The sequence below is a fragment of the Ctenopharyngodon idella genome, chromosome 11, assembly GCF_019924925.1.
Source record: "Ctenopharyngodon idella isolate HZGC_01 chromosome 11, HZGC01, whole genome shotgun sequence".
NCBI lineage: Eukaryota > Metazoa > Chordata > Actinopteri > Cypriniformes > Xenocyprididae > Ctenopharyngodon > Ctenopharyngodon idella.
In genome coordinates, this window is record NC_067230.1 from 2,301,169 (window position 1) to 2,317,617 (window position 16,449).

The following is a 16,449-nucleotide window of genomic DNA, read 5'->3' on the forward strand; positions in this document are numbered from 1 at the left end:
TAGTATAAAGTATATTTAGTATGGAAGTGATAAGCATGCGTAACAGTCACACATAACTCTGTAATTACTATTTTTCTGCTGCATTCTGTTATCGAAGTTGGATGTTAGGCTATTTCACTCGCTGGCGTTTTCAGCTCAAGAACGTCACAAATGATCATTCAGATATGTGTAACATAGCAGGCGCGATTACATGATTTATTTCCACTCAATACCATGCAAATTGTAGGCTTATTAAATTAAATCTGAAGGGATGTGTCTGTGACCTATTAAAAATACCATGGTAGCCTGTTCATGTCACATTGCACCTGTTGCGCTTCTGTGAACGGAGAAAAACAGACTAAATCATAGCCTTTAAAAGGAATAGGTCTAAACCAAGTGTAAGTGTTAACAAATAAACGTAAACACGCTTTAAAGTTTCCAATGATGATGTGTTATCTATAACCATAAATGACGGAGTATTATAGCCTACTGCTGTTTAAGGAAAAAATCCAAGCCGGCGCCTCACGTGTGTACAGAAGAGTACACACAACAGGCTATCAGTTGGATTGTTAAATTGACATTACAGCCTGTTCATCAAAATAAAATGCAGTCGACCGAATATAGCTTATGAAAATTACACTGCTCGAGTTCAGCGTGACCACCGCCTCACTGTGGTGTTATTCCAAGCACATTTTTGCTCACGTGAAGAATGCTATTTTACGAGGACACTGAACAAGAGTGAAGTACAAAAACTTGTTTACTAAGTAAAAGTTTAGCAACCAAATGTTAGCCTACATCTTGAATAATATGGACACATTTGGATTAGTGCTGAATGAGAGAAAGCCCAATGCAGTTTGTTTCACTTTTAAATAAATTGATTTTGCATTTAGGCTATATGTTGTTTATAATGCCGCTATATTAGTGTTTTATTTTACAATTTTAGCCTATATACATTTTTATAGCCTATTACTATAATTGTATAGGACTATTTTTTTTTTCTATATTTAGGCCTACTCGCTCTTTATAGGCCTATAGCCTATATAGCAAATGGCAACTAAAATAGCCCAAATAAGATTTTTTAACATTATATCAAAAGTTATGGGCCATAATGTGTTTACACAATGATAGAGGTTGCAATCAAGAAAGCTTTACTCAGTCCATTTTAAATTCTATTTTTTGCCGCTTCTGAAATAGGTTAAATCGTATAGCCTACTAGCGAAGTTCAAGTTGATGGAGTATTTTATCTATCCTATAGAAAACAATTGTAGAATTAGTTTGCTTACTATAAAAGCCAGAAGTGTTTTGAGGCCTCTTGGCCTATGTGACTGTGATTACAAGGATCAGATGTATCTGAGAAGTTAGCTTGGCAAGCATATTTGCTTGTAATTTTCCACCAGACAACAGGTGGCTGTGAAATGAATAAGATCATTATTAAAGGTGTCACGTGAAGGCTTCTTGCCTCCGGGGAGTGTTGACTGTTTTTGATACAATGTTTAATTTTGCCTATGGGAAAAGTGTTAATCATCAATTGGCAGAATTCCACCATGAGAGATTAAGTCAAAAGCTGTAGACTATTTGGCAGTCGGCCACCCTTACAAAGAGAATTATCTCTTGCATAAGCAACACCTTAAGTTTAATTGGTGAAGTGACTGTGGTGAAAATGTTGGGGAGTACTTGGCAGACTCCAGGAAGAGAAGAGGAGAAAAGCACCTGTAAATGAGATCATGGAAAATAACTGTAGGTGTGGATCTCACACTGTAAAAGATAAGAAAAATGTATAAAAACTGTGCCCTGGCTACAGAGATTCAGATGTGGAGCTGGCATCTCACTTTGTTGCTTGTCAATAAAGTTAAATTCCTGGGACCTGGAGATTCGACTCTGAGAGTTTTTCTTTGAGACCAGAACTGAAGGGACACAGAGACACTGAATTTGCCACAACAAAGTATGCTAGAAAAACGTTACTCATTCAATATGTGCATATATCGCATGGACGGAGAAGGAACATAATTGTCTAAAATGTAATTTATCTGACACAGAGACGCACATCTTTAGAGCAAAGATCCATCAAGAAACGCCACCCATTCACTGCATCTTCATATACAGTCTTTCTTTTGCATGCAGAAGTCGTTCGCCAGAGATGATTGAATGCCAAATTCAGAAATCACTTGTGCACATCGAGCAGGTAATAATAATAGTAATAATAAAATTAATAACAAAGATTCTAAATAGGCTAAATAAATGAAAGTGAGCTGGGCAGCGGACCAAATCAGTCTCCTGACCAGCGGGATTTCTCCTGGAGTTTCCGATGGCCAGTCTGGGCCTGTGGTCATCCCACAATACGAATGATGTTAAGTTATCCTAAAAAAAATACAGGCTACATAAAAACCTGACATTATCCTGATGGGACCAGCTGCCCTGTCTGAAGTGAGTAGAGCCTGGCTGATCTGACAACTCCACAAGTAAAGCAAATAATTTTACCTTGTGCAGTCTTAAAACGGGTCATTGTTGGTTCAATGGCTCACTGCTTTTGAAGTTATTTTTATTTATTTATTTAGCGGGGCATGGCACTGTCTGCGTGAACATGACAGTCATCCAATTGTGTTTGTTGGAGTTTGGAGTGTGAATTAGCCTTTAAATGCCTTAATAAGCCTACTATTTGCATGATATTGAGCAGAAATAAATCATGTAATCGCGCCTGCTATGTTACACATATCTGAATGATCATTTGTGACGTTCTTGAGCTGAAAATGCCAGCGAGTGAAATAGCCTAACATCTAACTTCGATAACAGAATGCAACAGAAATATAGTAATTATAGAGATATGTGTGACTGTTACGCATGCTAATCACTTCCATACTAAATATACTTTATACTAAAACAAATAGGCATAGCAGAGAGCCCCAGAGATAAATGTCTTGCATGCTGAGAAATATTGCTGCTCTGTAATTGGCCAAAATGTGGCGTTCGACTTTTCCGAGATCCTCTACTCTTCCCTGTGGAACCCGGAAGTTGGACCTCTGACCTACTTTCAGTACGATCTGAATTTCTTTGTTTTGAATTTTAGAATATTGAATTTGGTGTTTTGAATTTGTTATTCATGTTGAAAACTTGAAGTTGTATTTTTAAGAAGTGAATATTTGCAGTCTAAAAATTCAGAACAAAAAATACGCTGTATTACGCTGTACGCTGCAAAAAATATGCTGTAATACACTTTCTACATATGTAGAAAATTATGCCATTAAAAAAATCAATTTTGTTAAATATCAAATGTCCAGGATTCAAGTTTAAAAAATTTAAATTCAAATCTATATAAAATGGCTCTTAATATTCAATTCTGTTAAATGACACGTCAATAATTCAAATCAGTGGCGCCTGCAGCCGTACGGCTGTACGCACTGTGCGTACCATGAGAGGGCGCTAATTAATGCAGTTTTTACTTTTTATGTAATTTTTAAATTGATTATTAAAATCTATCTGCGTACACTCATGACATATTAAGAGAGGAAGAGAGAATGTGAATAAAGGTTTGCGTTTGTTTGTTGTAAAGTCAAATGTGTGTATGTGCGTCCATGGGTAGGCGTGGGAGATATGGGTGAAAAGAAATCTGATTGGCTAGTTTAGTTTCGTAATTTTTTCCACACATGAAAAATTACGTTACAGATAGTTAATGTTTAAAAACAGGCTCAAAATGAGTAAACGCTCTCTAAAACAGCTAAATTCGACTGAAACATTGCAAAAAGGCCTGAAATTATTGAGTAGGGATGGAGAAATGAAGCCTCTTAAATCTTTGAAGCTTTTCTGTAAATGTTTCGGGAAAGGTTTCAAAGCATCAAGAGTGTCGAAAACAGCGCCATCTTGTGGCAGGAAAAATTTACAGCAGCCATAAACCTGAGTGCGCAATTCCATTGTTTTATCCATTATGCACAAAAAGCCTGACGACGCTAAATGTGTTTATTTCAATAATATAATTCACATATTAAAGTTTAGCAAGAAATGAAATGGATCAACAAAAACAATAAATTCTGTGCGTACCCTGAGATAAAATCCTGCAGGCGCCCCGATTCAAATTTACACAATTCAAATTCAGATAATTTTGTCATATTTCTAGCTCCATATGTTTGCGACTAACAACGAACACTTTGTATTTACTCTTGTGTACTGTATGTTCTTTTTTTGTGCTTCCTTGTCGTTCGTTCATCAACTGCGCTTTATTTTTCGTTAAGCATTTTGTTGCGTGTCAGCTGTGATAAACAGACGTCCACTCGCAATGCGTGTGTGACAGTGGTCAGATAGTGAGAGTTGTGCTGTTAAACCACTGCACACTGACAATCGCTAGACAATTCGGTGCTTAGCGTCGTTGGTAGTGTCTTTCTCTCGCCTGCCAGCAGCGATCGTTCCGGGTTCGAGACCGACTCAGAGCAAGGTGGTTAGGATTGGAGTGTGAGTTTTGGAGGCGGAGCAATGAAGAGAGGGGTAGGTTTGTTTGGGTTGATTTCAAATATCAACAATGTCCAATAGCATAGTTAAAGTTCTACTTACAGCACCTTTAAGATCAGATAGATTAAAAAATAAATTATTAAATTATATTATAATATAGTAGCATAGCTAATCGTAGCCTACTAAACCATGTAGATTTAGCACTTACTAGCATGAAGAACAAAAATAGCCTGGCAGAGAAAGTGCATAGAGATCAATTTAAGATTCAAACTCTTGATACAAAACAAGAGTCTCTGTCTCGCGCACAGACGCGCGTGCGAGCCTTTGAAAGTATTTGGCTGCAGAAAGACGCGTTCGGCGTGTGCACTGCGCACTATGTAGTGGAATGAATGACTCGACTCACGCATTAAGACAGTGAGTTACCGCCACCTACTGGCGGTTTTAGTATTTAAAAGAATCACTTTTCACGTTTTTATCATTGCATATTTCTCTAAAGATGTTTTTATTATTTAAAACATTATTAATGTTGTAAAGGTATTTATATAGATAAAAAATGCACTGGAAAGTCAATTTAGGGGGTAAATATTGTCCTTTAATGGAAAAGATGCAGTCTAAGTGAAATAGAGGGGGTACGCAGAAGGATGGTAAATGCCTCAGGGGGTACTCTACTCTAAAAAGTTTGGGAACCACTGTACTAAATGAACTTGAAGCATGGATTTGGAAAAAAAATGCATTTTTAGGAGAAAATTTACCACATACTTTTAGCAACCAAAGAGACTGCAAAATGCATATGTAAAAGTACACGTTATAGTGTGATTGCTCTGTAAAATAAATTAAAACGTTGAGAATGTGACTCCTATGTGTTTTGCATCATTTTAAATTTTAGTCCATAGTGTTATGCAAAAAAAAAAAAAAAAAACACACACACGTAAGAAATAATTGTTGACAGCGCTTTTATTTTCAGAGACAGTTTTTATTCTTTCACACAAAAACACAACAGTAAGTGTCTTTCAATGCTTTTAAAAATAACACTTGTTTCCTTGTTCTTCGTCATATCGCAAATGATGTGTATTAACACTCATTTTAAATTAAATGTGTGCATGTGTTGAATACTGTCTTACAAAGCAGCATGCTCTGTCTTTAGTAAGTACGGTGTGAAGTGGTGGTGGTTTGCTTTATTTGGATAGTTGGTCCACCAGTTGAGACTGTGTGGGAACCACCTGAGGAAACAGAGTGAGATCCACCCGATGAGACAGTGTGAGATCCACCTGAGGAGACAGAGTGAGATCCGCCTGAGATAATGATAGCTCCACCTGAAAGGCAAAAGAGAAAGAGTCAGTAATGCTTAATGTAAAACATGCCTGAAACTGACCATGCCACTATATGCAACTTAAATTTCAATTACCTGGTATTTGGGTCCTGGAAGAGTAGGAGGAAGGAAAAAAAATAATTAGTGAAGCCATTCCAAGACATGATAATGTAACATGATCCATGCTCCACTGATTTTACCCCAATTTATTTTTAACCTTACTTAAAGTCCTGATTTTCCAAAAGGTTCCTGTAGGTGGCGATCTCCTGCTCCAGACGGCTCTTGATGTCCAGCAACAAGGCGTAGTCTCGTCCCTGTTGCTCAATGCTAGCCCGCATTTGACACAGCTCAGCTTCCAGTATGTTGATTTGGTTCTGGTAGCCTGCTAGCATAGCACTGTACCTAGCCTCTGTTTCTGCTAGTGAGTTCTCCAGTGCTGCTTTCTGTTTGAGTAATGAGAACATGCAGAAAGATCTTAATAAATCACAATTGGTCTGCTTTTTAAAGTCTTATGTTACTGTTTTTCTTCCTTTAGTTCAGGTAATGTGTCTAATGTCTCTCTCTCTAGTCTCTACATTCCACTTGTGTCTCACCATGCTGAGTTGAGACTGCAGCTCGATCTCCAGACTCTGCAAGGTGTTTCGCAGCTCTGTGATCTGTGACCTGGACGTTTGTATGATCTCTGTGCTGTGGGCCACCTCTTTGGTCAAGGGTTCAGTCTAAAAGAGAGACAAAAACACTGTACATCACAATCCAGGCACTACTTCAAGTGACATGCTGGAATGTGTGGTTTATTGTTCAGTGAAATGAGGGGTTTTAATGGCAAAGTATAATTCACAACCAAAGGGTACAAGGAGACAGACGAGGTCTTACCTGGTTTTTAAACCAGGTTTCCTGTTCCCTGCGGTGTTTCTGTATGATGTTTTCGTAATGAGCACGAATCTCCTCCAGAATCTTGTTCAGGTCTTGCTGAGGAGCAGCATCAACCTCTACGTTCACTGTGCCTGTCAGCTGAGACCTCAGTGCAGCCAGCTCCTGAAATGTCACAATATAATATAATATAATATAATATAATATGTAAATATCACATGTAGTCAAGTATGGTGCCCCATTTGTGCTCTGTGAGTGAGCATTGAACACACACACCCGGAGGAGTGGGCAGCCATTTTGTTTTGTTGCAGCTCCCGGGAAGGAGTGATTGGAGGTACCTCAATTGTGGATAATGAGAGTGAAAAAGAGCACTGTTCATTCACTCCCCCCACCTACTTTCTTGCCGGTACTGAGACTCATCTGCGACCTTCAGGTTACAAGTTCGACTTTCTAAACATTAGGCCACAACTGCCCCCAATATAACATATAATATAATATAATGGTCCAAACTTTCAGTATCAGTCATACATAGATGATTCTGTCAGAAAACTACTACAAACCTCCTGGTGGTTCTTCTTCATAAATGCCAGCTCTTCCTGCAGACTCTTGATCTGCATCTCCAGGTCGGCCTTTGCCAGGTTCGTCTGGTCCAGCAAGCGACGCAGGTTAGCGATGTCAGCCTCCACAGACTGACGCATCACCACCTCATGCTCATATCTGATTGGTAGAAAGGTCACACAGGGAATTAAACTCAACGGTTAATGATTAAACATGATGAGTATCATATATATACACATACTACTGTTCAAAAGTTTGGGGTCGGTAAGATTTTTAATGTTAAATGTTTTTGAAAGTCTCTTATGCTTCCTAATGCTGCATTTATTTGATCAAAAATACAGTAAAACAGTGTAATGTAAAATATTATTACAAATGAAAATGACTCTTTTCTATTTTAATATATTTTAAAATGCAGTTTATTCCTGTGGTGGCAAAGCTGAATTTTCAGCACCATTAATCCAGTCTTCAGTGTCACATGCAGTGCTCACATGATTTGGTGCTCAAGAAATATTCTTATTATTATCATCAATGGTGTAATATTTTTGTGGAAATCATAATACATTTTTTTTCAGGAATAGAAAGCTCAGAGAACAGTATTAATTTAAAATAGGAATCTTTTTTAACATTACAAATGTCTTTACTTTCGATCAATTTAATGCATCTTTGCTGAGTTTGCTCTTTATGACTCCAAACTTTTGAATGGCATATATAAGCAATGTAAAGCTACTGCATTTTAGGCATCAACCTAAGTTAGGTCTAAGTTAGTGGTCATCACTGTTTAACTTACTTCACCCTGAAGTCATCAGCAGCCAGTCTAGAGTTGTCGATCTGCAGGAGGACGTTGGCGTTGTGGATGGTAGCATTTTTAATCTGAAAGGTAGAAAATTGATATATAAATTTAGTACATAAGATTATCAGACCCTGAAGTGATTATATGCAGTCTGTTTTTCAGCTGCTATATCCAATGAAATTAATTTTTTCTAGAATTTGCTGGTCTTGTGTCATATTCATTCAGAGATCACTGTACCTTGTCCTTCAGGTCACTGATGGTGTTCCAGTAGGCACTGTAGTCCCTCTGTGCAATCGGCCCCTTCTTCTCATAGTACTCGCGGATCTGCCTCTCCAGAATGGCATTGGCAGCCTCCAGGGAGCGCACCTTGTCAAGGTAGGACGCCAGACGGTCGTTCAGGTTCTGCATGGTGGCCTTCTCATTCAGCTGGAAGTCAGTTACAACGCAGCCTCCAGGCAATATGCCATATCCTCCACCGTATCCTCCACCAAAACCGTATCCTCCACCATATCCTCCACCATATCCTCCACCATATCCTCCACCATATGCTCCACCATATGCTCCACCGCCTCCAATTCTGGAATGCAGCAAGGAGGAAGAGATGCGGGTGTTTCCACCATAACAACCTCCATACACGCTGTAGGCCTTTTGCGGAAAGACTGTCGAACAGCCACGACTCTTGGTGATTATGGACTTTGAGGTCACGGTCTTGGGACCTTGGGACCTGGAGGACGTAGTGCGAACAGAGAGCGACATGGTGGATGGATACGGAGATGAGATGAACCCAGAGAGGACACTGCAGGAAACCGTTAGAGTTGTCCTGACGAGGATGGCACATTTGAGCCCGGCTCTGACCTCTTATAGAGATGGAGATCCAGGGCGGCTCCTGTACTTTGTGGGTGGGTGAGGGAGGTAGGGTGTGTGTGAGAGAGTGTGTGAGTGCCAGACCCAGCTGTCACCACCAGCAGAGTTAAAACTTAAAGACCAGTGTTCCACCCTAGTGAGGAAACTGCAAAGGAATTTTGTACTCCTGAGATGTACTCACCCTTCTGACTACAATGGAGGGAGTGCAATAGGCTTTTGACACACACTGTGTGTATACAAGTTGTATGCATGTGTGTGTGTATGTGTGTGTGTGTGTGTGTGTGTGTGTTTACGATTGTGTTTGCAAGTGTGCCAGTGGAGGAAATCCCTTTGATAGTTAGAGGCAGAAAAAGGAGGCTGAGCCGGTCATGTGAGGATAGAGATTTTATAAATTTATCATTTAAGAAGGATTTGGCTGACAGGTAACTCCCTGAGGCGATGTGAGATCATCTGAGACAGTTTCACCACCCTTTTACTGGTCATACGAATCAGCTTGAGAACTTGGGTGCCCAGTATGGGTATTTTATTTTATTCTTTTATTCTTTTATTTCATTTTTTGTAAAGTTTATTTCTTTAGACATAATCTGCGTGTGCATGTTTGTCTGTCTTGAGCATTGGTTATAATTAAACAATGCTGTAGGTAAAAACTGTGGTGGGGAATAATGAGAAATCTTTTCTTACAAGGAAGAATCACAAAGTTGTTTTTTTTTTCTTAGAAGAAAGGGTGCATTAAATGTCTACATTAAATTTTGAGTAAAATTTTTTTTTACATTTTCTTAGTTTCCTTAGTAATAAAGCTTCTTTATTCTACATCTGAATCTCAGAGATAAATAGAGAGAGAGAGAGAGAGAGAGAGAGAGAGAGAGAGAGAGAGAATATTATTCTAGACATACTAGAGGTCGCTGTGAGCGCACTAGATTCAGTTGCAGCGCTGATTCTCGCCCCTCTCGCCGGGTGCAGTGGCGCGCGCCTGTAATCCAAGCTACTGTGAGGCTGAGGCTGGAGGATCACTTGAGCTCAGGGGTTCTGGGCTGCAGTGGACCATATCGATCGGGTGTCCGCACTAAGTTCGGTATCGATATGGTGCTCCTGGGGGAGCCCGGGAAGACCAGGTCGTCTAAGGAGGGGTGAACCGGCCCAGGTCGGAGACGGAGCAGGTCAAAGCCCCCGTGCCGATCAGTAGTGGGATCGCGCCTGTGAATAGACACTGCAGTGCAGCCTGAGCGATACAGCGAGACTCAGACTTTTGTGTGTAAATTTATTCAGCGAGCTTTATAAGCTGAACATAAAACAAATCATTGTTGATATAGTAAATTAAGTTGTCCAATATTTACTGGTTGTACAGGCTAAACCACGTCAGTTGCAAGGGGAATTCATTATGTTTGGTTGTCCTGTTTCACACGTTATTCATATTTTGATACTTTACAAACAAACATGTAATGCAGACGTTTAATAATCAAACCAGTTGAAATCATTAATCGATTAACCATTATTACTGTAATTAATTGTATTAAAACAGTCAGTTATATTAAAATGAATGAGAACAGATGAAAAATTAAAATTCTTATGTGACTGAATTATGAAAGAAAGTTGCTTTAAATGAAAAGTGTCTTTAAATGAAACTTTTTAGGTGTGATGAAAAAGCGTGATTTTGTGTAGGCCTATTGTAGCCTAGCTACTTAGTCAATAGACAGTATGCTTAAAAATGTTGAAAAACTGAATTTTTGATTATCTGTTTGAAGATTCGTAGGCCTACTAACAGCATTAAAAATGTACCACTTGTGAAAAAGTCTCCACAAGCTGCTTAATTGTAACCTAAACATCTGTTTTCATACACTAGAGGTCGCTGTGAGCGCACTAGATTCAGTAGATGCTCTGATTCTCGCAGCTCTTGCTGGGTGCAGTGGCGCGCGCCTGTAATCCAAGCTATTGGGAGGCTGAGGCTGGAGGATCACTTGAGCTCAGGGGTTCTGGGCTGCAGTGGACTATGTCGATCGGGTGTCCGCACTAAGTTCGGTATCGATATGGTGCTCCTAGGGGAGCCCGGGACCACCAGGTCGTCTAACGAGGGGTGAACCGGCCCAGGTCGGAGACGGAGCAGGTCAAAGCCCCCGTGCCGATCAGTAGTGGGATCGCGCCTGTGAATAGACACTGCAGTGCAGCCTGAGCGATACAGCGAGACTCAGACTTTTGTGGGCAAAATTACCATTTTGTTTTAATGTAAACGTATCATTCTTACTGCGTTAGTTTACTCTAAATTAAAATGATACTTAGTATATAATAGGAAAGATATATGTTAGGCCGCAGCATTTAATGATGATGATGAACTTTTAAAATAGCCTGGAAAAGTGATTTCAGGTTTTCAGTAGCCTACGTTTCATTTATGAAAGAGGGCTGAATTACTACTTTCATATGTTTCAACATGTGGCAACTAACAGATCAGGCAAAAAAAGGCCTGTATAAGGACAGATTTTAGCAACCTGGTGTTAGGAGCACACTTAACCTCTGACCAATAAATGTTATACTCAGGCCTATATGGTTTTGTGAGCATGTACAGCTCTGCTCTTTTACACTATTTAGCTTATAAAAACAATACTTAGAGAAATGTGCACAGTAGTGTACAATCCTTATTCCACACTATCTCCAATACTCACTCTGTCCCAGTGTATGATTATTAAAATACATTGCCTAGTGTATTATTTAAAAAAAAATTGTCAGAACACACCACTACTTTTGAAAGGTCGTCAGTATATCTATACACTAGAATGCACTGTGAGCAGTAGATTTAATAGCTGTGATGATACTACATTTATTTGCGAACAGTTTAATGTTTTATAGCATTATCTTAAGATTGCATTTTTGAATGTCTGTCTTTCAAAAAGTTTAAATCATGCAGTCTACAAAATTTTCAGTTGTCAGTAAGCATATCTCTTGTTTCCCTGCCATCTGGGCATGAGAATCAACTTTCAAGTGTGATACAGTGTTTCCTGTGATTGTGATTCTAGTATAAATGCATTATGCCACATTAACACGTGTAAACAGAATTTCTACAGAGATAAAGGTAACAGATAGTTCTTTTTACAAACTCTTTGCAGCAAACGAACTAAAACAGTGAAGACTGAAAGAGAACAGAAACAGTGAAAACCATTGGTTTTTCAAGTTTAAGTTTTCAGATGTAAGATTTCATTATATTTATGTTAGTGATGACGTTTACTGTAAGTATTCAGGTGATTTACCAAAATCACAGAAAACATTGCTCAATACTACACCACCACTTCAGATTTTTTGGTGAAAGTGCTGTACCACACCCAGTCTACAAACTCTAAGTCTGATTGCAACAACTTGTTTTATTTTAAATCAACAGAACTGGAGCAAATGAACTCAGCGCGTCCCATCAGTCAGCATCTGAGCAAAAATAATACCACACCTATGTCTGCTTTTCATGTATAGACAGTTCCAAAAGTGAGTTTTGAACTATTTTTTCTCTACATTTCACTAACTCTTTTGTTCTTGTCTCTTTATGAAGATTAATGGTCATTACATGACCTGTTACATCCTGCATATCTCATAAATGTAAGTGTAGAGCAAATTGTGGTTAATCGTAGCCAAATGAAGCCAATATACAGTGAAGTACATTCCAAATTGCATCTCTTCCTGTGCATATGTTTTGTGCATATTCCTCTGTATACAGAATAACTTCTTTTATCCAGTTTACACAATTGCAATTGTTTATGAGGGTCAAAGGTTTTTGCTGATAAAGGGGAAGTCAGTGGCCAGCCAGCCAGCTTTTTTGACCTTCACTTCACCACTTTTGTGATGTATCTGTTGCCAGGCAACTTAAACAATATTGTTGTGAGCCTGTTATGGAAGGAACCCATGAGTAACACTGGGAAGACTGAGACCCAGTTCATTTCCCTCATAGACTCTTTTCAAGTGATTTTCAGTAAATATATGATTGTGAACTATGTGGTACATAAATCACAGTCTAAATGTGATATCAGGAATGTGATCTCATTTTGTTTTGATGAGTATTTGGCTCATCTTATATTTAAAATATAGTCTGTGTGTTCAGAAAAGAAAAACAATGATGTCATTCTTGACAGCAGCTTTATTTTCAGAGACAGGTTTTATCACACACAAAAATACAAATACGAATAACACTTGTTTCCTTGTTCTCAATTACACTTTCAATACACATTCAAAACCAAATGTATGTGTGTGTCCAGATGGTGTCTCATAAAGCAGTGTGCTCTGCATTTAGTTGAAGGTATGCTGTGTCTGCTTGATAGTTGTTCCACCTGTGGTGACGGTGATAGTTCCACCTGAAGGCAGAGAGAAAGAGAGTCAGTAATGCATAGCATGCACTGACTGCAGTATACTTGAAACTGACCATCCAACAACAATATGCAAAGAGAGATTTCATTTACCTGGTATCTGAGTCCTGGAAGAAAAAAAAGAATAGATGCATTAGTGAAGAACAAAGATTATGGAACATGATCCATGAGCACACAATTACTCCATTATCGAAATGAACTTACTTAATGTCCTGGTTTTCCAGGAGGCTTCTGTAGGTGGCGATCTCCTGCTCCAGACGGCTCTTGATGTCCAGCAACATGATGTAATCCCTGTCCCTGTTGCTCAATGCTAGCTCGCATTTGACCCAACTCGGCTTCCAACATGTTGATTTGGTTCTGGTAGCCTGCTAGCATAGCACTGTACCTAGCCTCTGTGTCTGCCAGTGAGTTCTCCAGTGCTGCTTTCTGTTTGAGTAAAGAGAACGTGCAGAAATAGGTCAGTATAAACTGCAGTTATATGAAAAATATGTATTTTTCTGGTCTGTGAGTCAAATGGGTTGGAATGAAATGAGAGGGAGTAAATTATGACAAAATTGTCATGGGTAAACTATCCCTTTTTACACATGCTTGGTATCAGAAAACACCAGTGCGCAAGTCCACAAAAGGACTCCAAACGTTACAAATGGCTTCTCCTCATTCCTTTCATTGTACCTCACTTACTATCTGGGATTTGTAGGACTTCATAAATAAAGCATTTTTGACATATCTCACACTCACCCTCCTTTCTCTCTGTTTTTCATACATCTTTGCCTCCCTTTCTGTGTCCTCGACTTGGCCTGCTTCCCTAACCTCTTACGTAAAGTTTTCCTGCCTTTGGTTCAGATAATGAAATCTTTCTCTCTCTCTCCCCCCTACAGTTCCTGCATTCCACTTGTGTCTCACCATGCTGAGTTGAGACTGTAGCTCGATCTCCAAGCCCTGCAAAGTGCGTCGCAGATCTGTGATCTGTGTCTTGGTTGTTTGTATGATCTCTGTGCTCTGGGCCACTTCTTTGTTCAAGCCTGCCGTCTAAAAGAGAGACAGAAACACACAACATGAATTCAAGTACTGTATATCGTAATCTAAGCTGTATTGTTTTACCATAGTACCACTACTATAAGATACCTGCTGGAATATGTGGTTTATTATTCAGTGAAGTCAGTTTTGCTGTATGTATAATGGTAAATCAGAATTCACAACCAAAGCATTCAAGGAGACAGACGAGGTCTTACCTGGTTTTTAAACCAGTCTTCCTGTTCTCTGCGGTGTTTCTGTATGATGTTTTCGTAATGAGAACGAATCTCGTCCAGAACCTTGTTCAGGTCTTGCTGAGGAGCAGCATCAACCTCTACGTTCACTGTGCCTGTCAGCTGAGACCTCAGTGCAGCCAAGTCCTGTAAACCCACAAAGCTCAAGCATCAGGTCACTGATTGGATTCACAAGTTCCAAAAACATCTACATGCAAGCCACTACAAACCTCCTGGTGGTTCTTCTTCATAAACGCCAACTCATCCTGCAGAGTCTCGATCTGCATCTCCAGGTCGGCCTTTACCAAGGTCGTCTGGTCCAGCAAGCGACGCAGGTTGGCGATGTCAGCCTCCACAGACTGCCGCATTACTAACTCATGCTCATATCTGATCGGTGGAGAGTGAGAATGGGGAATAAACTCACCAATAATGTTTTAAAAATGACCAAAATGAACTTTTAAGATGCTAAAGCTACCAAACTATGGATACAGAGAAATATTATTTGAGAGAACTCACTTTATTCTGAAGTCATCAGCAGCCAGTTTAGAGTTGTCGATCTGCAGGAGGATGTTGGCGTTGTTGATGGTAGCATTTTTAATCTGTAATAAAAAGCATTGATATAAAAGAATTTCCTAAATATGGGGCAAAATATCATCAGAGAACTGCAGTGTTGCATGCCAAATGTGTCAGACTTTGTAACTGTTATATGAGAAGAGTATGCATTGTGTTTCAAGGATTCTCAATGGGTCTACAATCTGCAGTCTGTTGTTTAGCAACTAGATTAGTGCACTAGAATTTGCTGGTCTTGTGTCATATTCAATGCAAAGATCACTGTACCTTGTCCTTCAGGTCCTTGATGGTGTTCCAGTAGGCACTGTAGTCCCTCTGTGCAATCGGCCCCTTCTTCTCATAGTACTCGCGGATCTGCCTCTCCAGAGTGGCATTGGCAGCCTCCAGGGAGCGCACCTTGTCGAGGTAGGATGCCAGACGGTCATTCAGGTTCTGCATGGTGGCCTTCTCATTCAGCTGCATGTAGTCAGTGTCCCCTGAAATCACGAATCCAGCGCTGAGTCCTCCACCGTGACCTCCACCAAATCCTCCACCATATCCTCCACCGTATCCTCCAGCGTATCCTCCGTATCCACCATATCCTCCACCGCTTGAAATTCTAGAGGAAGAGATACGGGTGCTTCCACCATAACCACCTCCATACACGCTGTAGGCTTTTTGTGGAAAGATTGTCGAACTGCCATGACTCTTGGTGATTATGGACTTTGAGGTCACGGTCTTGGGACCTTGGGACCTGGAGGATGTCTTGTGGATAGAGACCGACATGGTGGATGGATGCAGAGATGAGAAGAATGCAGAGAGGACACAACAGGAAACTGCTAGAGTTGTCCTGAAGAGGATTGGTGCCTTCGAGCTCAGCTCGGTCCTCTTATAGAGATGGAGCTCGAGGGCGGGTCCTGCACTTTGTGGACGGGAGGGGGGAAGGAGGGTGTGTGCCAGACCCTTCTGCAACCTCCAGCAATGCTGAAACTCAAGGACCAGAGTTCAGTTTCCACCCTAGTGAGGAAACTGCAAAGGAATGTCTCTGTGTCTGTATGATCTACTGCAATGTTCTCACCCTTGAGGTTTCAATGAAGGGAGTGCAATAAGGTTATGAGCACTTTGACATACATGTGTGTTCATGTGTGTGTGTGTGTGTGTGTGTGTGCGCGCAAGTGTTTTGTGCCAGTTTTTCTTTCTCTGTCAGTTTGAAACAGAACAAAGACACTTAATCAGTAATGTGAGGATACCAAGTAGTTTTAAACTAAGTATTTCTTTTTGATCAAGCAGTAAGAAAATATAAACCTGAAAGCAACCAAACGTCAGAGTTTCAGAGTTCAAATGTTTGTTCTCAGGCTGCTGCTGTGAGAAGGATAGTCATAATTTGAAACCAAAAGGGACTGGTGCTGTGTCCTGTTTGCTCATAAAGACTCATGGGTCAGTGACAAATAAAAGTGTCTATGATTAGAAAAAAATCTCTTTGTATCAATATTAGTTTCATTCTTTTTTCTT

General features: G+C 39.9%; 2 protein-coding genes across 2 annotated transcripts; both read right to left on the reverse strand.

Moving 5' to 3' along the window:
• Positions 1-5,352: 5,352 nt before the first annotated feature.
• On the reverse strand, positions 5,353-8,770 carry LOC127522185 (keratin, type I cytoskeletal 19-like). Its single transcript, XM_051911837.1, has 8 exons — positions 8,181-8,770; positions 7,941-8,023; positions 7,156-7,312; positions 6,599-6,760; positions 6,319-6,444; positions 5,948-6,168; positions 5,822-5,835; positions 5,353-5,729 (listed from the first exon to the last, which is right to left on the reverse strand). Exons 1-8 carry the CDS (start codon positions 8,697-8,699, stop codon positions 5,557-5,559), a joined length of 1,455 nt encoding a protein of 484 aa, XP_051767797.1. The 5' UTR covers positions 8,700-8,770; the 3' UTR covers positions 5,353-5,556.
• Positions 8,771-13,341: 4,571 nt separating this feature from the next.
• On the reverse strand, positions 13,342-15,813 carry LOC127522191 (keratin, type I cytoskeletal 15-like). The gene is given in 7 exon segments (XM_051911843.1): positions 13,342-13,431; positions 13,433-13,567; positions 14,045-14,170; positions 14,374-14,535; positions 14,619-14,775; positions 14,905-14,987; positions 15,226-15,813. Coding segments are annotated over 7 exon segments (1,251 nt in total). The 5' UTR covers positions 15,724-15,813.
• Between the last annotated feature and the right edge of the window lie 636 nt (positions 15,814-16,449).